Raw genomic sequence first — 22,645 nt, 5'->3', positions numbered from 1 at the left:
TGTAATTCTCCTATTGCAGTTATACACATTTCCTGTTAGAGTTACCCCACATCTCTTATGTTGACCGTTCTGGTGGGTTGTCCGTAATGCTCTTTTCCGCTGGCATATTTCAGCATGATGACCAGGAAAGGGAGTGCCTTTATCACATCTCAGAGCAGACGAAGGCTTTCCTCCACCCCCCTTCTCATATCCAGCTGCACCCTGAACAATGATTGCGCCATCACCTAAAGAGCTCACCTAGGCACTCTCTTCTCCATTGCTGTGGCCCGCCCACTTCAGGATGTCGTCACTTCTTGCTGGGAGACCAACCTCAATGTCCAGTGTGTTCTTTCCTCCCTTCCTCCCTCTGTTCCAGGCCCATCCCAGGCCTGGGGTTACGTCACTGAAGAAGTTGGAGCTTTGTGTTTTAGAGAGTGTCATGGATGCAGGCAGTTAACATGCAAACACAGAAACAAGATCATTGCTGATAATGTTCAGTGAGCCCTGAAAGAAATAAATGGGGACTGGAGGAGGTTCTTCCACAAACTTCCTTTTATGCATTCAGCTTATAAGCCCAAAGATTGGCCCTCAGCATCTCAAAGAAGGATTTAATTGGTGCCCCATAATGCTCTTCGGTTCTTGCTGCCTCACCAACAGTCCCGAACACTGTGGATTTGAATTTCTACCCCCATGCCTCTCTAGTGCCCCACTGCTGTCACACCTGACCACTCCCTGCTTTAGAAGCACACCTCTTCAGAAGCTTCTAGAAATCTATGTATAGGAGAAGCCCTAAATAGCCCTTTATTATAGAGGCCATCAGTGGAGGCACATGGGCTTAAGATTGCATCTGGGTTTTGCCTCTTACTATCTGGGTTTTGTGAAGGAGGGTGAGTTGTTTAGAGTCAGTAGTAATAGTCGTAATAGTAGTAATAGCTAACTCAGTGAGTGCCGATTTGGGGCCAGGCATTGTTCTATGCCTTGCATGTATTATCCCTCTTAATCTTTATAACAACCCTATGAGGTGAATCCTCCTTCTGTGGATGAGGCCACTGAAGGAGAAAGAGGTTAAATGACTTGTTTGAGGTCCCACAGCTAGTCAGTAGCGAAGCTAAGACTTTGCCGGTAAGCACTCTGACTCTGGACCTTGCACCGTAGGGTCCGTCTAGCAAACCGCCTGATTTCCCTGAACCTCAGATACACCGAGATCAGGTTGGTAGTAGGTAGGCTGTTACATTTGTGCTCCCTTGACAAACCTCACCTGGCACAGTCATTCGCTGGTACCATCCTCTCCGTCAGTGACTCTGGGCTCAGCCCAAAGCGACTTGCTTTGGCCAATGGGAGACTAGAAAGCATGATGTAAGTGGAGGCTTTTACAAAACACTGGCACATTGGGACTCATCGTTTTAGAAGGCTACCTCTTGGAAGCATTCTGCGGTTAGGAAGCCCAAGAGGGCTGTGTGTAGAGGCCGCATGGAAGAGAGCCAAGGCCCCAGACTTATGGCTCCACGTGAGCCATTGTTGCCATCCCTCAGCCATTTGGGCTATCCCAACTAAGACCCCAGACACTGTGGAGCAGACAAGCCAATGCCATTTGTTCTTTGCTGCCATTCTTGGCCCACAGAATCAGAAGCAAGCATAAAATGGTTATTTTAAGCCATTCAGTTGAGAGGGATAGTTTGTTATGCAGCAATAAGTGATGGAAACAGCCTTCGAGGAAGCCAAGGCCAGGCTGGGTATGAAAGGTGTGGGCCAAGTGACAAGAGTGCCTGGAGTCCAGGCTCAGGAGAGCACTGGAAGTTTGAAGCCAGGTGAGCAACAGGTACTTCTGCTTTGAGAGCACACCTAAGGAAGAGATCTTTTGAGAACACAGGTACTTCTCTTTGAGAAGAGATCTGACATGGCCGTAACAATAATCAGGGACCAGGAAAAATGCAGGTGCAGGGATTCAAGATAGGGGGAGGGTCCAATGCCAAGCAAAATGGATGTTTGACTGGAGGCTCTGGGAAGGCAGCACTCAAGTCTGCATGATGAAGAAGCCTCCCATGAGCTTCTGCCTGGGGCAGGCGCAAATTCTGAGGCCTCACCAGCCAGTGCTTGGACACAGGTGGGAGCCAGGTAACTGGCTGGAGAAGGGAGGGCCAGACCTCAGAATTGCCCACCCAACACTGTCTCAGGGAAGGTTCTGACAGGCCCTCTCGCCTTCTCAGCCATGAGGTTTCCTGGCCTCCATCTTGCCAAGGTGTGGACTCATTACTTTTTCTTTCCATGGTCAGAACAGAGAAAAATGACCACAACTTTTCCATCTGCATAAACACGGCTATGTTTCTTGCATTCCCAGTGGAGAAAGGTTTTCCGGACAGCCGCCTGTGTGTGTGCGTTATGTGTGTATATGTGTGTGTGCATGTGCACTACAAAGTGCAGAGCACATGTTCATAGGTGAGCATGTGCCATAATCTTTTTTTTTTTTTTTTTTGGAAATCCCTTTATTTCCTGATTGTAAAAGTAATCTGTTGAGCACAATTTGGAAATTACACAAAGTATGTAAGAAAATAAAATTCACCCCCAAATTGCCAACCAGAGATAATCACAATGGGTATTGTGGGTATGTCCACCCAGCACTTCCCTCCCATTTTTTTTGGATCTGCTTTTTCAGAAAAGATGGGATCATACCCAGTTCTACTGGAATCACCCTGGGCATTATTTCCTTATCTGTGTTTTGACTTACGATATGACCATTTTTCCCAGCTAGTAAACTTCCTTCTAAAACAGTTTATGAGGTTACATAGTGTTCCCTTTATATAATATTTCACTTTAGCCCCCGCCTCCCGTTGAGGGGTGTAGTGATTACAGTCTTTATTATAAAAATGTTGAGATGAATAGTCTTTGTCTTTACGGCCAATCAGTTCCTTAGTGCCAATATCTAGAAGTCATATTATTGGGTCAAAGTCATCTTACTGCCTATTTTGGTACACCTTGCTAAATTACCTCATAAAATGTTGCCAATTTATATTCCTCCTCCACAAGCAGCGTATAAGAATTCCTTTTTTATTATACACTTGCTGATATTAAATCATTTCATTAACACATGTTGGCAATGATCTTTTAACTCATTTTCCCTTTCCCTTCTGTAGCATTTGAAATTTGGCATAGATATAAAATTTACTTGGCACTGAATTGCTTAGGATTACACATTGATTACCATAGTGGTTGACTAGTTCATTCCTAATTCAGCCTGTCGAGGGGGCTTGGCCTCTTTTTTTTTTTTCTAATGAATAATTAAAACCTCAGCTCAGCAGGTGTTTCTTGCACTGACGGAGAGGAGGTGTGCAGATACTTCACCCGTCTGCCTTGCCTGAGATGCTCGCTGATACCGCACTTGTACAGGTGTGGGGTAGAGGGCACGGGTTAGGAGCGTGGATTCTGGAGTCAGACAGGCCAGACTTGGAATGCAAATTCAGTCACTTACCAGCTGGGTGACCTCGAACAACTTACTCATGACCCTTCATTTTCTCTTCTGTAAAAGAGGAATAATATTACTTATTCATGGGATTGCTGTGCGTATTACATATGACCAAAGGGCATGGCAAAGTAAGACTGCTTAAGACATAGCTGTGAGGATAACATTCCAAAGCCCTGTACAAGCTGGCTGTGCGTTCCTCAGGCACCAGTGCCCGCCATGCTGCCCTCAGCCCTGGCTCCGGCCACGCGGCACTCACTTTCCTTCCCCAGGACATTGTCACTTGCTGGGTTTTTGTTTGTTTACTTGTTTTTGCTTTTTTGGTTTTGTTTTGCCTGTTTTGCTAGAATACTGTCCCTAGATGGATGTCCCCTTTTCATCATTTAGGGTCTCAGGCCAAATGCCATCTGCTCAGAGAGGCCTCCCCTGGGCTTCCATCCCCCCACTGCTCTTTCTTAAAACTGTTGTAATTTCTTCAAAGTGCTTAATCCTGCTGTGCAACAATCTCATTGGTTATTGTTGATTTTTATCCTCTGCACCAGAGCCATGAAGGCACCATAAAGGTAGGTCCTGTGTGTCCTGTGTTCAGGAACCCGGCACAGTGCTACCCCAAGCAGACACTCAACCAGTGTTTATTGAGTTACTGAGTTACTAGTAATGAAGTGGTTTGTAGGAGCTTGTGCTGGAGATTTTTTTTTTATTAGAATAAAGCAATGCAGGTGCATGACAGGTTTACCTCTGGCGGGCCAGAGCTGTAAATACAGGTGTCCTCAAAGTGAGTAAATGGACAGCAGAGGTAGTCCCGGCCCGGTTACTTTAGCGTGTGATGTATACGAAAGGATTCGACACCAGGCCATCTGGAGAGAATCTCAGTCTCTCTTCTCAATGGCTGTGTCATCAGTGATATCTTACCTGCTCTAAGCCTCAGTTGCCCTGCGTGTAAAATGGGAACGATATCCACCTCAGAGGGTTAGCTTGAGGATGAAACAGGTTAACGTAGGTGTGTACCTGCAAATAGTCAACACTTTAAAAATGGTAGTTATTCTGGTGTTTAAGAAAACCAAGGACTAAAAAGTGTTAGGCTCTACAAATGAGTGATAGAAGGAATAATTAATATAAAGCTTTGTTTATAATTAGCATATTAATGAATATTGGTTCATAGTCACTCTGCATGAGCATATATTCAATAGAGCAATATTGATCTATGGAACAAGACTGTCCTCTTGGGCTTTGGACAAGCCCATCTCTTTCTGCCTAGATGTCTTTGGATGTATATAGTTAATATTTCATTAATTATGGTGGAGGAGTGTTGTGTATACATCAATGTCTCATATGATGCATATAATTAAGCTACTTTTTGTTGGGAACGGAAGAAAATTGGGCTTTTCCAAAGAAAAGCAGCTTGCTCCCAAAGTTGCTAACAGATTGCTTCTTAATTGAACTTGGGAGGTGAATTATATGGTGAATTAGAAAAAAGAACAACTCTGAATTTAGTGAATTGTTCCATAAAGGAAACTGTGGGATTGAATTGCAAATGCTGGATAGAAACATTTCAGCCTGGCCCCATGCATCATGGGCCGTTGACCTCTGCTGTGTTTCAGTGAGAGCGTGAACAGGCCTGTAGCTCTCTTTTCAAGGCCTGGAGGGCATTCTTTCCCAGAGACCAGCTGTAAGCCTGGGTTTCTTATGCAAAGGAGACGTTTGAATAAGCCCCTGTGACTAATGAAATCTACAAGGTCTTTGCATATCCTCTCACTAAAGAGGTAATTAACCAAAGATCAAATATGAGCATTTATACATATTTTTTTCCAAATATTTTTTGTCTTGCGATTACACCCAAGGAAGAGTATATCCCCACACCCTAAATGCCCCCTCCCCCACTGTCCCCAATCTTGGTGTCAGGCTGTATTTCTCTTCCCTGTTCTGTGGTACCCATGCCTGCAGTTCCAACCACAGTCACACCTGTCTTACTCATTTGCTAGCTTTTACTGAAAGAGAGCAACATTTCTCATTGATTTAGATGTGAGAAGCGACTTTTTAAATGTTTGATGTCTGTTTCCAGCCCCACGTCTTTCATTACCGGTAAGCTTGGGGAGTAAGAGTTTAGTTGTAAGAAAATATCATGAAATGAGACTGCCTCTCAGTCACTCTCAACCTTGGCTGTACCTTAGAATCATCTGAAGAGCTTTTGAAAATCCCAAGGCCCAGCCCAGGCCCAGACTGGTTAAATAAGAAAGCCCCTGGTGGGTGGGACCCAGGCATCAGTATTTTTCTTCCTAAAACTTTTTTTTTTTTTTTTAACATTTATTCCTTTTTGAGAGTGAGAGAGACAGAGCATGAATGGAGGAGGGGCAGAGAGAGTGGGAGATACAGAATCAGAGGCAGGTTCCAGGCTCTGAGCTCTCAGCACAGAGCCCGACGTGGGGCTCGAACCTACGGACCACAAGATCATGACCTGAGCTGAAGTCAGATGCTCAACTGACTGAACCACCCAGGCACCCCATCAGTATTTTTCTAAAAAGTTTCCCAGGTGATCCCAAATCACACTGAAGGTTGAAAACCATTGTTCTGAGAATATCTGTTTTCCTCTCCCCATAAAAGCTGATGAAGACAAATTTTCCCATCAGTTAGGCTGCGTTAGAAATGATTGAGTCCTCTCTCTCTCTTTTTTTTAAATGTTTATTTATTTTTGAGAGAGAGAAACAGAGTGTGAGCAGGAGAGGGTCACAGAGAGAGAGAGGGAGACAGAATCTGAAGCAGGCTCCAGGCTCTGAGCGATCAGCACAGAGCCCGATGCGGGGCTCGAACTCATGAACAGTGAGATCAGACCTGAGCCGAAGTCTGATGCTTAACTGACTGAGCCACCCAGGTGCCCCGATTGAGTTCTCTTTTTAAGCACTGCCTACCTGACTTATCTATCCATCCATCTCATATTTTATTGAGTGTCTGCTATGTGCCAGGCACAGTGCTGGGTGTTCATTGTTGGACAAGACAAGATCCCTTTCTTTGAGATGCCAGAAACTAGAAACCAAACTGAGGGATCAGCTGAATGGACAGGAGGTGCTGATACCTTGTGGTAAGGGATGTGAATCAGCCCAGGCTGTGACTGCACAGAGCAGAGTGCTTGAAACTTGGGAGAAGCAGTGGGTCAGTGTCCCAGAAGAAGCAGTGTCCCTGCTGACACTTGAAGCACCAGTTGGATTTGGCCGGGTGAAGAGGTGGGTGTGGCTGAAGACAATAGAAATCAAGGTGCCGTAGGTAGCTTGGGGTGGCTGGGTAGGAGTGGGGAAAGTAGCAGCCTCAAGGCCCCAGGTGGAGGAGGCAGGCAGGGCCTTGTCACAGGGGCCAGGCAATCCTTTCAGGAGTTAGAACTCATCCCAAAGGCAGTGGGGAGCCTCAGGAAGGGTTTCATCAGGGGGAGTGGCCAAGCCACATTATCTCCAGGTGGATCCCAGGCTTAGCTGTTCTGGAAGCATGAGATTTGCTGCCCTTTTGAGAAAAAAAAAAGACACTCTCTAGTCTCTTGCTGGTAAGGATGACAGAGGGGGGATTTGTGTTCTTAACTGCCCAGGGCTCCAAGCTCTCATAGGCCTCCTGGAAAATGCCGTGGGTCCCTTGGGACCCTTCCCCAGGCTCTCCCAGGCACCCCACTTGTTCTTTCTGGTCCTGAGGCTGAGGGGAAGAAGCACAGGTTTGGGGATCAGATTGGCCCCACCTCCAGCTATCACCATTGCTAACCATCTCCGTACCCTCAAGACAAGCAAGTCACTTCACCTCTTGGAGCCTTGTTTCCTCGTCTGTAAAGTGGGGATGTTTATGGTCCTTTTGTCATTGTGTCTTTTTGAGGCTAGAATTACAAAACACAATGCAAGAAACTCATTTAGCACTGTTCTTAGCGCACGGTCAGCTCCGTAACCGCCACTTAGGAAACACTGATTCTTTCCCCCTCTATCTACTGGGGGGGAGGGGGCACCCGCTCTGCCCTCAACTCCAGAGCTTTTGCTCCTATTATAGCTCCAAGCACCTGGAGGCCAATGGATCAGAAGTCCTTGACCCCCACCCTCCTCTGCCTGATGCAGAGCTGAATATCAGTCTCTCCTGGCTTTTGTTCCCTCAAACACAGCCTACAGCTAACCTTGAACCCAGACTGTGCTTACAGGTTATTTATTTATTTATTTATTTATTTATTTATGGCCTCCCTCCACCCCTTTCGCAAGAGCCAAGCATGTCTAAACTTTCCATCCCTTCATGCTGGGGTAGTGCTATGTGGAATCTCCTTTCAAATGCCAGCCCCTGAGTCCCCCTCCTGACCACTACTAATAACCCCGGTCATATTCAAAGTCGGTGCAGTTACAAAGTCCTTTCGTGTCCCCTGGCTGTCGTCTAGATCTCTCAGAATGAAAGCCAGATCCTCAAAATGCCCCCACATGAGCTCACCCTCCAGACCCTCCCCTGCCCGCTGGCCTCATTGTCTGTGACTCCGCCCCTCACAAATCATCCCGCCTCCCTACCGCCAAGCACACTCCCACCCCAGGGCCTTTGCCCCTGTTGCTTTTTCAATTTGGAATGTTCTTCCCCAGATTGTCTGTGGACTCTCTCCTTCACTTTCCTCAGGCTTCTGCTTTTCTACCTCATATGAAACAACCCCTTATCCCTAGTGCCCACTGTTCCCCTCACCCTCATTTATTTTCTTCACAGTGCTTATCGGCAACTGACTTAAATACTTAGTTGCCTATTTGTTTTTTGTTTTCTCCCCTACCCTCCATCAGAATATAATTTCCATGAGGTCAGGGTAGAGTTTGTTCCGTGTTGTATCCTGAGCAGCAGAAACAGCATCTGGCGTGTAGCAGGTGTCGGATAAATATTTGTTGAATGAGTTAGTGCCTAAACAAACCCATTACCTCATTTGGTCTTCAAAACAAACAGCCCATTTGACAGATGAAGAATACAAACGCCCAAGGTCTTATCCACAGTTACACAGTCAAGACTAAGCTAGTCCTAGATCTTTGGCTTCAGTCTCTTCTTCACTCCACACATGCCACATTCCTGTGCTGGCCAGCGATTTTCATACCATCAGGATTTCCCCTGACCTTTAGCCCGAGAGGAAATGATATCGCAACTGGAAGAATACCCAGAGGGCTGGGAGCTGGCAGCGAATGCACCGGCAGCTGCAGGGAGTGTGTGAGTGGATTCCGAGTTGGCCAGAAAGGCAGCAGAATGAACAGGACGAAGGCACACAAAAATGTCAGCGCACGTCTGGTCCACTGCCGGTGTCATAGTCAGGAGACGGAAAGAGGCGGTCTGCATGGTGGACCACAGGGTCGTCTCCCTTGCTTGTCCAGGGCCAGGTCATTGGATTGCGTGTTTGGGACCCTACCTCGAGCATTGTTGGAAGCCTGTGAGCTGTGGGGCACAGCAAAGATCATCAGGTTTCCTACCAGGAGACCATGTCCTGAGCCCCCAGCTTCCCTGATGGGCTGGCAACCCCGGGCTAAGCATTTTGTGTCTCAGTTTTCTCCTCTGGAAAATGGGGTTCCTTTCTGCCACAGAAGGTTCTAATCAGGGTCAAAGGAGATATGGGGAAACTGCTTTGCAAGCTGCAAATTTCTAAACAAATGCAGGAAACAATTTTGCCCAAGTAGATTGTCCTGTAGTCGCTTTGATGTGGTTTCATATATATTATAGTCTCTCCTGGACATAGGCTTTGCCCTCATATCTGCTCCCTGGTGTCACAGCCCACTCAGTTTCGCAACTCCTAAATGTAGGAGTCACTAGGGGCCCCTCTCAGTCCCTCGTATCTAGTTCATCAGCCTCCCTGTTTCCCTGTCTGCAACTATATCCCTGTGGATCCAGCCTCCCTCTCTGTCGTGTTCCCCCTTGCCCACCACTGTCAGCCCCTCCACGTGGCAAGCTCATTCCCCATCCAGATTCTTTCCTGATCCTGGCCCAGACTTCTATGTCAGTTTCTTTGACTCCAGTGGTCAGAGAAGGCCCTTTCTGAGCAACTGCCCCAACCATGCTCTACCACATACCGCCTTTGACCTTCAGGTTTTCTGAACCTACAACGATTGTGGCCTTTTGTTTTCTTACTTTGTGTTTATCGTCCAGCCACCCATGTCACCCGTCTGTCTTGTTCACTGCTGGATCACCTGGTGCCTGGTGGTCGCCTGGTGCACACAATTTCGGCTCACTGTGGGTCTCATAATATTTGCTGATTGACCACGTTCCTGGTGAGGACAGGTGTGAACGAGGTTTATACCCAATGGCCACTAGCATTGGCCACAAACAAATACAAGCATCACTGTTCTTGACCAAGGCCGTGTCTGCGGAGTCTAATACGTGAAGTTAGCAAAAGGGATTTCTTTTTTTTATGTTTATTTTTTTATGTTGAGAGAGAGAGAGTGTGCACATGTGAGTGCAGGGTGAGGGGGGCAGACAGAGAGAGGGAGAGAAAGAATCCTAAACAGGCTCCGAGTCATCAGGGTAGAGCCCACCTCAGGGCTCAATCTCAGGAACCACGAGATCATGACCTGAGCTGAAATCAAGAGTCGGGTGCTTAGCCAGCTGAGCCACCCAGGCGCCCTGGAAGTCAACAGAGCAGTTTCTTTTTATTTTATTTTATTATTTATTTATTTATTTTTAAGAGAGAGAGAGAGAGAGAGAGAGAGAGAGGAAGAGAGGAAGAGAACGTGTGCGCGCACGCGCGCACACACACACACACACACACACACACACACACACACTCATGCATGTGTAAGCGGAGGAGGGGCAAAGAGAGAACGGGACATAGGATCTGAAGTGGGTTCTGTGCTGACAGCAGAGAGCCCGATACAGGGCTCAAACTCACAAACTGTGAGATCGTGACCTGAGCCGAAGTCTAATACTTAACCAACTGAGCCACCCAGGCGCCCGACAGAGCAATTTTAAAATGAGGCTCACTCCAAAGAGAAAACCAAAATACTTATTTAAGCCAAGGTCGTAACTGACCACATCACATATTTAAAAGCAGCACTGATGATTTCTCCCTGCATTCCACACCAGGGGACCCCAGAAGGCTGTGTCCTGCTTACATTTGGGCTTCCTGATGGAGGTGAGGGTGAGAAAGCTGACTTCGAGGTTGACTCTGGGATTTGCCTGTTAACTTTGTGTATCTGACTCCAAGTACCCTTGAACTGGTCAAGGAGAGTAATCCGTTTATAATTTGTGAATCATGTGCGTGGTTATGGAAAAGCAGGTTCTTTTTTGCCCCTAACATCTAGAACAGTACCCAGCCTGTGATAGGTGCCCAATCAACCCTTGTTATCAAATCTTTCTTGATCTGCCAGAGATTCTGGTCATCCCTCAGGTGACCAGGTTTGCTCCCTCATTTCTTGGTGCTCCTACAAAGAAGGCTAGTGTGTCCTCATGCTTCTTTTCTTCCTCATTCCTTTAGGTGGGCTCGAGGAGCAGCCTTTCGAGAGCTGGCAGAATGCTACAGCCATGAATACCAGCAGCGAGGAAGCCAGAAAGGGTAATATGAGGCCCCACCAGGCCTCTGCATCCTTGTTTTTTTCAGCTGTGGTAAATTTCGCAGAATATAAAATTTCCATTTTAATGTGTACAACTTAGTGGCATAAAGTACCTTCACGATGTTGTGCAACCATCTCTCTATCTTGTTCCAGAACATTTTTATCATCCCAAAGGAGACCCCACACCTACTAAGCAGTCACTTCTCTTTTGTCCCTCACCCCCTGCCCTTGGCTTTGGAAACGTCTTATTCCACTTTTTACTTCCTATCACAGTAGACTAGGAGCACCGAGGTCTGTGGCCATGAGGGAGTGTGTCCTCTTACTGAGGATGGACTGGCTGCCGGAGAAAGCCGTAGAAGGGTGGTGTTTGGTTGCTCAGGGACTGTATGGTCTTCAGTTAAACTCTGCCTTCTGGGTTTGACCTTTCTCATTGGTGCCTGGCTTGTAAGTTGCTGCCCCCAAGGGCTGACAGGAGGGATCGTGAGGCTTTGGGAACTGGGTATCTGAGGGAACAAGTGGGCATGGGAGGCAAGGTGGGAAGATAAAGCTGGGGTGGGGGCTCGGGAAGAGGGTGTAGACTAGAGACCTTGTGTGTGCGCTGCTGGGGGAGGGGGCGGGTGGGGTTGTCTGTGGCCAGGGCCACCTGCCAGGTTCCTGCCTCGATAGTGCTGCTTCTATCTGCACACTAATGCTCACAGGAGTGTGTTTTCCTGGTTCTAGAGATTCTAGCCTGGAGATTATGGGTGGGGGTGTCTCCCTAGAAGCGTCTCAGTTTGGGGGAGTTTTTCCCATTTGGAAGCTGTGCTGGAGGAGAGAGGCTGCTGGGCTTTGGGCTGGCCTGCAGCCTACAGGAGTGAGGGCTCACTGCTGGCAATGGCGTTTCTTCTGCCTAAAATGAACGCGGAGCAAGAGGAATAATTTTTTTATTGAAGTATAGTTGACACACAGTATCAAAAGGAATGATTTTTAGAATCTTCTGATCCGTAGTCGAATGCATTATCCATTGCACCACTGGCCAGTCAAAAGGAATAATTTTTTTAATTTTATTTATTTATTTTAAGAGGGACAGAGAGAGCATGAGCACGGGAAGGGCAGAGAGAGGGAGATCCCAAGCAGGCTCCACTGGCTGTCAGCACAGAGCCCAATGTGGGGATCGATCCCACAAAACTGTGAAGTGATGACCTGAGCCGAAATCAAGAGTTGGAGGCTTAACCAACTGAACCACCCAGGCACCCCTATCATATCCTTATTTAAAGTTAAAAAAAATTTTTTTTAACATTTATTTATTTTTGAGAGAGAGATTGAGAGAGAGACAAAGCATGAGTGGGAGAGGGGCAGAGAGAGACAGAGACACAGAATTGGAAGCAGGCTCCAGGCTCTGACTTGTCAGCACAGAGCCCGATGTGGGGCTCGGAACTCACAAGCTGCGAGATCATGACCTGAGCCAAAGTTGGATGCTTAACTGACTGAGCCACCAGGCACACTTATCATATCTTTTTTTAAAGTTAAAAAATTTTTTTTGAATGTTTATTTATTTTTGTAGGAGAGAGAGACAGAGCGTGAGCAGGGGAGGAGCACAGAGAAAGGGAGATGCGGAATCCAAAACAATCTCCAGGCTCTGAGCTCTCAGCACAGAGCCAGACTCGGGGTTGAACTCACAAATTGTGAGATCATGACCCGAGCTGAAGTCAGATGCTTAACTGATTGAGCCACCCAGGCGACCCTATCATATCCTTTTTTAAATGTTTTTAAAAATTCTTTTCCCTGGGGCACCTGAGTGGCTCAGTGGGTTAAGCATCTGACTTCGGCTCAGGTCATGATCTCGAGGTTCGTGAGTTCAAGCCCCACGTCCAGCTCTGTGCTGACAGCTCAGAGCCTGGAACCTGCTTCAGATTCTGTGTCTCCCTCTCTCTTTGCCCCTCCCCTGCTTACACTCTGTGTGTATCTCTCTCTCTCTCTCTCTCAAAAATAAATAAACATTAAAAAGAAATTTAAAAAATATTCTTTTCCCTTTGGGGCACCTGGGTGGCTCATTCAGTTCAGCATCTGACTTCAGCTTAGGTTATGAACTCACAGTTTGTGTGTCTAAGCCCTGCGTAGAGCTCTGTGCTGACAGCTCAGAGCCTGGAGCCTGCTTTGGATTCTGTCTCCCTCTCTCTTTGCCCCTCCCATGCTCATGCTCATGCTCTGTCTCTCAAAACTAAATAAACATTAAAAACTGTAAAGAAAAAAAATTCTTTTCCTTTGAATTTGGCTACCTCCTTCACTTCTTTTTTTCACATACCGACCCCTACCCTTTTCTCTGTCATGCAAGCTTGATGACGTTGTATGCATCCTTCCATACTTTTTTCCCACACACATGTATTCATATATACACTTAGGTAGAGATATAAACATATATTCAAATACAAGCTTCATCGCTTTAAAAAGTGGGATCATATTTGATACATGCTTTTTATGAATCATGCTTTTCTCAGCAACACCTCATGAGAAACTCCTCTGATGCATTTGTGATAACTTTATTCTTTTGAATATTTTGCAAAATATTCCTGATATGGATGGACTGTAATTGATCCAGTCATTCCCTTGTCAATTAACATTCACTTCATTCGAAGTTTTTGCCTTCGTGAGCAATGCTGCATTGCACTGACATTCCTGAACACACATCCTCACACTCTTGTTTTTTGTTTTTCTTTTTTAATTTTTTTTTTCAACGTTTATTTATTTTTGGGACAGAGAGAGACAGAGCATGAACGGGCGAGGGGCAGAGAGAGAGGGAGACACAGAATCGGAAACAGGCTCCAGGCTCTGAACCATCAGCCCAGAGCCCGACGCGGGGCTCGAACTCACGGACCGCGAGATCGTGACCTGGCTGAAGTCGGACGCTTAACCGACTGCGCCACCCAGGCGCCCCCTTTTTTTTTTTAATTTTTTTTTTCTCACACTCTTGTTTTTAACAGGTGTCGCTAGAACGCATTTCAAAAGGTAAAACCATTCACGTTTCCATAGCAACTTGGGAGTGTGCCTTTTTCACTGTATCCTCTCTAGCACCAGGTACTAGCAGCGTGTTTAATAATGTAAACAGTGGTTTATTATTACTTAATTTTTATTTCCTTGACTGCTGGTGACTTTCAACATTTCTTCCTGACTTTGCCAGTGATTTGGGGGCGCACTTCTGTGATTTGCCTCTTCCTGCCTGTCTTCTGCTCACTTTGCTGTTGGGTTGCTGATCCCCCTCTTTTCAGTCTGGCCTCCTTTAGAGAAAGGCAGATTCATTAGCTGCCCCGCCTCCCCCCCCCCCCCCCCCGCCCCGACCACGTGACAAATGTGCATTTGTTTCTGTATCTCACAGGATATTTACTTCTGGGACCATGTGCGGGGCTCCTTTTAAAAATCTGTGGTTTCCTGCTTTGCTTTTTCTAAGTGTCTTGACTTGTGCTTTCTCAGACTCTCCAGACATCTGTTAATCTTAGTGGCACTTCATTTTGGCCACAGAAACCCAGCACTTAGCGCTAACAATTGAGCGCAGGGTGTGAGGCTGCAACTCGACGGGTTCGCTATCCCTGCAGTAACACATAGACGCCACACCTAATTTTTCCTTCCGTAGTGATTTATCGTTGCATAAAACCACGCCCAAACTTTGTGACTTCAAACAGTGGTTTGCTATCTTTCGCGATTCTGTGGGTTGACTGGGCTCAGTGGGATGTTTCCTTAGCTGACATCAGCCGGGTCACTCACCCAACTGCATTCCTCTAGCAGCTGGGCTGGGCCCGGATGGAAGGTCCAAAAAAGCTATAGTCACATGTGCCTCCACGTGGCTCTTCTCTCCACATGGACTTTCGTTTGGTTGTCTAACCTGAGACTTTTCTTACAGTATGGCGGCTGGCTTCCCAGGGGGAAGAAGCAGAAGCCGCCAGTCCACTTAAGGCCTGAACTCAGAGTACCCAGAATGCCACTTCTGCCACATTCTATTGGTCGACACAAGCCTAACCAGCTTCAAGGAGAAGCAAATAGATTCCACCCCTCATTGTGAAAATCAGCATGAGCTCACAGGAATGAGAGCTGTGGCCATATTCAGAGACCAGCTCCTACCTTCTCTCGCTGCATCTTACCTGCCCACCAGCAACAGGCATTGTCAGGGGTCTTAGTATTTTCTAGTTTGTTGGTGTAAAATGACCCAACCAAATAAACTTCGACAGTCAGACGCACTTGAGTTTGCATCCCAGCTTAGCCACCGAGTAGCTAGGACCTCAGATGAGTATTCGAACTCCACATACGACGTTTGGGGAGAATTAGAGGTAATATTCATGCAAAGTGCACAGCCAGGTTCTGGAATTTAAGAGGTGCTCACTGAATGCAGCTCGTCTACTTTTTCCTCCCTACCTCCACCTCCAAGAAGAATAATATCCAGCATTAAAGTATATCATCCACCTCTGGACTGGGATTCCACAGCTGTTCAACAGCTGCACAGAAATACAATTAAAGGAGACCGGAAGGAATAAGGCTGTTGCAGTTTGTTAAAATTCTGTTTCTGGTAGGTTGGCCTGTGCATGGTACCCACACTGCACAAGAAATCTTCTTGGGGTTTTTAAGGCGGACAGTGACAATACTCCCCCAGCCACCCCTCCTCATACCCCTAAAATAGGCTAAATCCATAGTCCACAAACCCTCCAATGACCCTGGGCTTTTGGAAGTGGATAATGTCAAGGCTAGGCCAGTTTCTCCACTCTGTATTGCAGCAGCAGATGGGCAGGTCTTTAAGCATCCAGGGCAAGCCTGACGAGGAAAGAGACCCTCGTCACCCTCAAAGGTGAGCTGAAGGCAGGCTATTCTAGCCCGTCCCCCCCAGCTTTCCCTCCGTCAGCTCCGTCTTTCCAGGGCACTGTCAGGCGCCAGCCTGGGGTGCTCCTTGTTTTTGTTTGAATTGAAGATAAGTTGTGTCAATCTCAGATTCCCCTTTAATCACAGCCTGCCCCCCTCCCACCACCCCCAGAAAAAGAGACCGCCCAAGCAGGAGAAAGGATCTGAGGAAGCCCCCCTGCCCCGGCCCCCCTGGCTTCAGCAGCAGGTTTATTTCCTGGCATTATGTGGCTCCCCTCAGCCCTGACGGCAGGGATTTGTGCTCCCAGCTCTGGGGAGGGCTGGGGGGCTCAGAGAATTGCTCACTCAGCATCCCCCTGGCAGACCGTTTGGTCCGAGGAGTCTCCCTCCCCTGACGATGAGAGCTCAGCATGTATTTTGGGGCTGCTAATAGGATTAATGAAATGGAGTGTGTAACCGCTACTCCAATGAAGCTGTGACTGTTTTGATAGAGCCTGATTTCCAGAACCATATTCATAAAAGAGAATGAACCTTTCACTTTCAGTAACGGTTCCTAAGGGCTTTGTGTTGCAGGAAATAATAATGGAATCTTGTTTGCACTGGAGACCACAAACTTGGGTGCAAGGCACCACTCAGCTCCCGGACCCCTGAATGTCACTAATGTCAGTATATCTGGGTGTAACCACCGAACCTAACTGTAGGCATTCTCTCTAGCCTGTCCCCGAATGCAGACCTTGACAGTGATTACTGAAGCTCGCATTGAGCCTTTATGACTGCAGGCATTTGACATTCATTACCTGGTTCAATGCCCACAACACCACCATGCAGCAGGAAACAAGACTCAGAAGGAAGGAAGAGTGGCTTATCCAAGGCCACACAAGTAGCAAATGGCAGCATTTATCTTGAGCCTAAATCTCCCAACTTAAAACCCCCTGCTCTCAACTTTTGGGCTATATCAGTGGTTCTCAAACGTCCCTGTGCTTTTGAACTACCTAAGAGCTTTAAAATCTCACACGCCTGGACTCCACTGTAGTTGGACCGAGTTGCCACCTCAGGGCAGGGGGCAGACACCAGAACTTTTAAAAAGCTTCCCAGTTGATTCACACGTGCAGCCAGGTTTGAAAACCATCATGCAGAATAATCCAGTCTCTGCTTTCACCGAGGGGCTACTCTTTAGTCTTCCAAGGTTCCCAGGCAAGGTATGAATTTGCCCATCACCCTGGGGTGGGGGTTATGCAGACGGCTTGGCTGTCGGGATGGTTGCGTCCAGTGTGGGGGTGACCAGTTAAAAAATCGAAAATTCCTAGTTCCTCTCTTGAGAAGGCTGGGTTAGGCCTGGTTCTGTTTATGGCACACCTGTGCCTTCTTCTGGAGATGGAACATAGAATGGCTGTGGCCGCTGTGCTTTTTCAGAGAGAATAGGGTCCACTCCCAGAGCCAGATAATTTAAATGGACTTTATCCCCCAGCCCACCCCAACCCCCAGTGTGTTAAATCCTTTCAGATGCCCCTGAGCTTCTCTTCAAATGTAGGACTCTTGGCCATAATAAATAACTACATCCTTCTATGTGGACTCCAATTCCAGATAGTAGTAATCCAAGAAAATCCAATAATGACAGTTGCATTAAGATCCTTCTTCCAGGCTAAGCAGAACATCTGTTTAGACATATTTTTAATCGGCAAATGCTTCCTGTGTTGAGTCCTCGGCAAATTAAATTTCTCACTGGACCGAGGGGGGGAAGCTGTCATTCAATAACCCATCTCTGGAAATTACACCCCAGTCTCTTTCCAGGTGCACTTAAGATTTTCCCATGCTGACTCGGCTGCATACTGGCCCTAGCAATACGAGGTCACATGTATATATAGCACAGCTTGTCTGAGAAACATGGGATGTCGTAGTGCTGGTCCCTCAAATAGAGAGCTATTTCTGCCCATTCTGCAGAGGAGACTTGGCGGCAGAAGAAAATTAAGAGACTTGTTGAAAACCCTACGGGAAATGAATAACAAACTTCCACTTGCTACATCGCTGCCTGTGATTACTTAAGACGCGATGATTCTCAGGATTTAAACGTTAAGGGCGTTAGGGCTGCCGACATTTTGGAGGGGTTTCCGCCGCAGAATTGTTTGGACTGTAGGGCTGTTTATTTTTAGAATAACTCATCCAATTCATTCACTCAAAACACAAAAGCACCTGACTGTTTACCACCAACCAGGCACTGTGCTGGGTGTGAATAGAGTGGTGAACGAGCCAGCCACAGTTCCTGCCTGTGGGGGCAACTCAATTTGAAGGCACTTAGCTGCGACTTGCAGTCGAGGGTTGGGATAGCCAACTAGAGTATCTGCAGAGGCCTCGCAGGTAATGTCAATGGGTGAAGTGGGCTAGATGGGACCAAAGAAAGGCGGGGAGAGGTTCTGACAACCAGGAAAACATGTCTTGGCTATGGTGAGCAGGTACTGCAGAACTCGAGTGGGTTATAAATGAGGGGACATGGACCCAGTGTTGCCACATCCTTCTGTTTTTCATGAAAATCTGTATTCTTATGTGAAATCCCTTGATTTTTAAAAGTTGGCTTCTGAAGTGATATTAAACAAAAAAAACAAAAAACAGTGTGGGCCAAGAGTGTCCAGGCCAAGCAAAGCACATCTGCGGGATGGATTTATCCCAAGAGCTGCAAGTGTATGACTTCTGATCTAGAAATTCTACCAGTAAAACAATTATTTTTAGGTTTAAAAATGTATTATATGCCAACCTTCTTGTTTATATGACTAACTGAATTAGCAGGAACCCCTATACAAATACAGAACTGCTAAAAATAGTATGGAACCTTTCCACCCTCCTGAATAAAAGATACACAGTTAAGATCAAAGGATAGAAAGGGAAATTTCCATGATCAGAAGAAATAGGGAACACAAACCCATAAAATTAAGCCTCAGATGGTGGTAAGACTTTGCAGAGGACATTCAAACTGGGCTAGGATTTGGGGAACAAGGGGCCTATAAATAAAGGAGATGTGGGCTTGGTCCCATGTGAAGCAGAAAGTGAATACTAAGATCTTGCATAAAATGAGCACTGTCAAAGGGCTTCATATTCACTAAAAAAGAGAGAGAGAATAGAAAAGCTCTGCCCAGTGGCTAAGAGGAGTGGCAAGAAATCTTGCTATCTTTCCTAGACTCTAAGTGTGGCTAAAAAAAAGAAAAAAAAATCTTCTATGAGCAACTGAATCTGAAAGCCTGTTCCCTCTACAGGTATAAGTTCTCAAATTACATTTCCTAAATATGGAAACCCTAAACTTAGAAATTAACTTAAAAATTGATCTAGGACTCTAGAATCCCAACAGCCCTGAAAAAATGAAAAATAGGGTCACATTCATAGTTGATGGCATCGAGGGCTCCTTCCGATAGAAATGATCTCCCCTAAAAGTGAACTTTAAATAAAAACATTAGATACACCAAGAGTTAATCTATGAAGGAGAATCAGCAGAGATAATAAATTGGTGAATTAGTACCCAATGATACAGAAATAATAGAACAGTCTGAAGGAGATTAAATAAGTATATGTAACGTGTCTAAAGAACCAACAGAATTTGAAACTATAGTGGGGGGGGGGGGGACAGGCAGATTAGGAAGCTACTAGATAGGTATGTCTTAGTGTTGGTCCCAAATAGAGAATTATTTCTGCCCACTCTCCAAAGGAGAGTTGGCAGCAGAAGAAAATTAAGAGACTTACTGAAGACACTATGGGAAATGAATAGCAAACTTCCACTTGCCACATTGCTGCCTGTGATTACCTAAGGCACAATGACAGGTGACGGAATGACCATTAAACTATAAGGATACCTTCTGTTGGTAACAATAAGGACCAAAAGACATTGGAATACTATCTTTGAAGTGCTGAAAGAAAAATATCTCTCAGCTTAGAATTCTGTACTTTCCCAACTAAACTTAGTTTTCAGGGTGCAGATAAAATAAATTGAGTGAAGATGAAATAGAGTGAAGATAAAATAAACTGAGAGAGTGTATGATCATCATGAGAGAATAATAAAAGATGCATTTCCACGAGGAAGATTTGAGATGTGAGAAGTAGCAGTAAGCACAGAAATGGTGTATATGAAGGCAGATATAAATCTGCATTGCAAACAAACATATCACTGGTAATAGTGACTAATTTGGGGCCTTAAAAGCAAGTAAACAATAACATGAAAAATTGGAAGTTCTGTTTACAAATTAAAATACTTTAAGATCCTTGTATTCTCAGAATGAGAATGGAGATTCTGATTTCTTCAGATCTTATAGTTCACTAATTCTTTGTACTTTGTTAAGTCCAGTATGAATGTTAAAAATCAAAGTCAATACTAAAATAGAAAGGAGACAATGGAAATAAAAAGTAAATATAGAAAAATATCTTAATCCTATAGAAAGCAATAAAGGAGAAATAAAAAGAAGCAAAGAAAAAGATAGCAGATAGTGACCACACACAGAGAGAAGGAAATCAGCCCAGGTATATCAGTTATAAAATAAGTCTAATTCACCTGTTAAAAGAGAGATTCTTAGATTGAGCAATAAGAAAAAAAAATGTAGCTATTTGATGTTTATAACAGACATAACTAAAATCTAATTACACTTATATGCAAAAATCCTCAACAAAATATTAACAAATCAAAACCATCAATGTATAAAAAATAATTATACACCATAATCAAATGAAATTAATCCAGGCATGCAAGGTTCAATATTTGAAAATCAACCAATGTAACCTTACCATATCAACAAGCTAAAAAAGAAAAATCCCATGATCATATCAACGAATACAGAAAAAGCATTTAACAAAATCTGACATTTACAATAAAACACAGCAAGTTATGAATAGAGAGAAATTAACTTGATAAAAAGCATCTGCCAAAACCTTACAGCTTATATCTTACTTAAAGTAAAAGCCTAAATACTTCCTCTAAAACCAGGAACAAGGCAAGGATGTCTGCTTTCATGCTCTTATTCAACATAGTTCTGGAAGTTATAGACACTGCAGTGAGGCAAGAAAAATAATTAAAGGCATGAAAATTGGAAAGGAAGAAATAAAACTGTTTCTATTTCCAAATGACTCGTTTGTGCGTATAGAAGATCCGAAGGAATCTAAAAACAAAAAACAAAAAACAAATCCTAGAACTAATAAGCAAATTTAGCAAGATGGCAGATACAAGGCCAAAACCCCCAAATTGCTTACATTTTTTAATGTTTATTTATTTATTTTTTTTAGAGAGAGCACGCGCACGCGCGAGCGAGCAAGTGGGAGAGGGGCATAGAGAGACAGAGGCACAAATCTAAAGCAGGCTCCAGGCTCTGAGCTGTTGGCACAGAGCTCAATGCGGGGCTCCTACTCAGAAGCAGTGAGATCATGACCTGAGCTGAAGTCGGACACTTAACTGACTGACCCACCCAGGTGCCCCTACATTTCTATATACTAAGAATAATCATGCAGAAATCAAAATTTAAAACACAATACCATTTGTAAGCACTCAAAGAAAATGAAATACCTAGATATACACTTTTTAAAAGTTTTATTTATTTACCTTGAGAAAGACAGAGACAGTGTGAGTGGGGGAGAGGCAGAGAGAGAAGGAGGGAGAGAGAGAATCCCAACCAAGCTTCGTGCTGCCAGCACAGAGTCTGACATGGGGCTCAAACTCACGAAACCGTGAGACCGTGACCTGAGCCAAAATTAAGAGTCAGATGCTTAACTGACTGAGCCACCCAGACACTCCATCCTAGATATACACTTTCAAAAAACATGTACAATGATTGTATACTAAAATTACACAAGGCTGATGAAAGAAATCAAGAAAGACCTATGTAAATGGAGAGACATACTATGTCCATGGGTTGGAAGACTGAATATGGTAAAGATGCCAATTATCTCCAAATTGATCTACAGGTTTAATGTAATTCCTATCAAAATCCCAGCATGTTTTTTGTTTTTGTTTGTTGGTTTGGGTTGGTTTTTGATTTTTTTAGACATAGACAAACTTGTTCTAAAATCTATATGGGCAGACATAAAATTTATATGAAAACATAACTAGAACAATCATGGAAAAGAAGCCTAAAAATGGGAGTAATCACTCTACCAGATACTAAGGCTTACTGTATAACTACACTAAGCAAGACAATGTCATATTAGCAGAGGGATGAACACCAAGATCAATGGAACAACATAGAGAACCCAGAAATCAACTCACACACCATATAACCCAACAATTCCTCTCTTAGGTATTTATCTCAGAGAAATAAAAACTTATCTCCACACAAACACTTGTATATGAATGTTCATAATGGCTTTATTTGTAATGTCAAGAAACCACCCAGATGCTTTTTACCAGGTGCATGGTTAAACAAACTGTGGTGCATGCATACCACGGACTACTACTCAGCAATAAAAGGAAACTATTGATACATAAAACAACTCAGATGAATCTCCAGAGAATTATGCTGAGTGAGAAAAGCCAATTCCCAAAGTTATGTACTGTAAAATCCCACTTATATAATATCCTTCAAATGACAAAATTTTCTAAATGGGGAACAGATTAGAGTTGAGAGTTTAGGGATGGATGATAGGAGAGGGGCAGGGAAATATGATTATACAATGTCAACATGAGGGATCCTTAGGGTAATGCAGCTGTTTAGTATCTTGATGGATACACAAACCTATACATGTGATAAATTCCATACAACTACACACACACACACACACACACACACACACACACACACACACACAACTATCTGTGATGCTGGAGAAATCAGACTGAGATCAGTGGATTACATTAATGCCCATATCCGAGTTGTGATATTGTACTGTAGTTTCATAAAATGTTGCTACTAGTGGAAAT

At 44.9% G+C, this 22,645-nt stretch overlaps 1 protein-coding gene across 1 annotated transcript in view; it reads left to right on the top strand.

Moving 5' to 3' along the window:
• The window catches only part of TLL2 (tolloid like 2), a 128,263-nt gene that overhangs the window by 45,248 nt on the left and 60,370 nt on the right, over positions 1 to 22,645 (top strand). Inside the window, exon 3 of the mRNA XM_023240792.2 lies at positions 10,869 to 10,946. Within this exon, the coding sequence (XP_023096560.1) occupies positions 10,869 to 10,946 (78 nt within the window). The remainder of the gene's footprint in view (positions 1 to 10,868; positions 10,947 to 22,645) is intronic.

This window comes from Felis catus, chromosome D2 (assembly GCF_018350175.1).
Source record: "Felis catus isolate Fca126 chromosome D2, F.catus_Fca126_mat1.0, whole genome shotgun sequence".
In the NCBI taxonomy this organism is placed as follows: domain Eukaryota; kingdom Metazoa; phylum Chordata; class Mammalia; order Carnivora; family Felidae; genus Felis; species Felis catus.
Note: the sequence above shows the minus strand (reverse complement) of the source record. Positions and strands in the feature narration are given on the sequence as shown.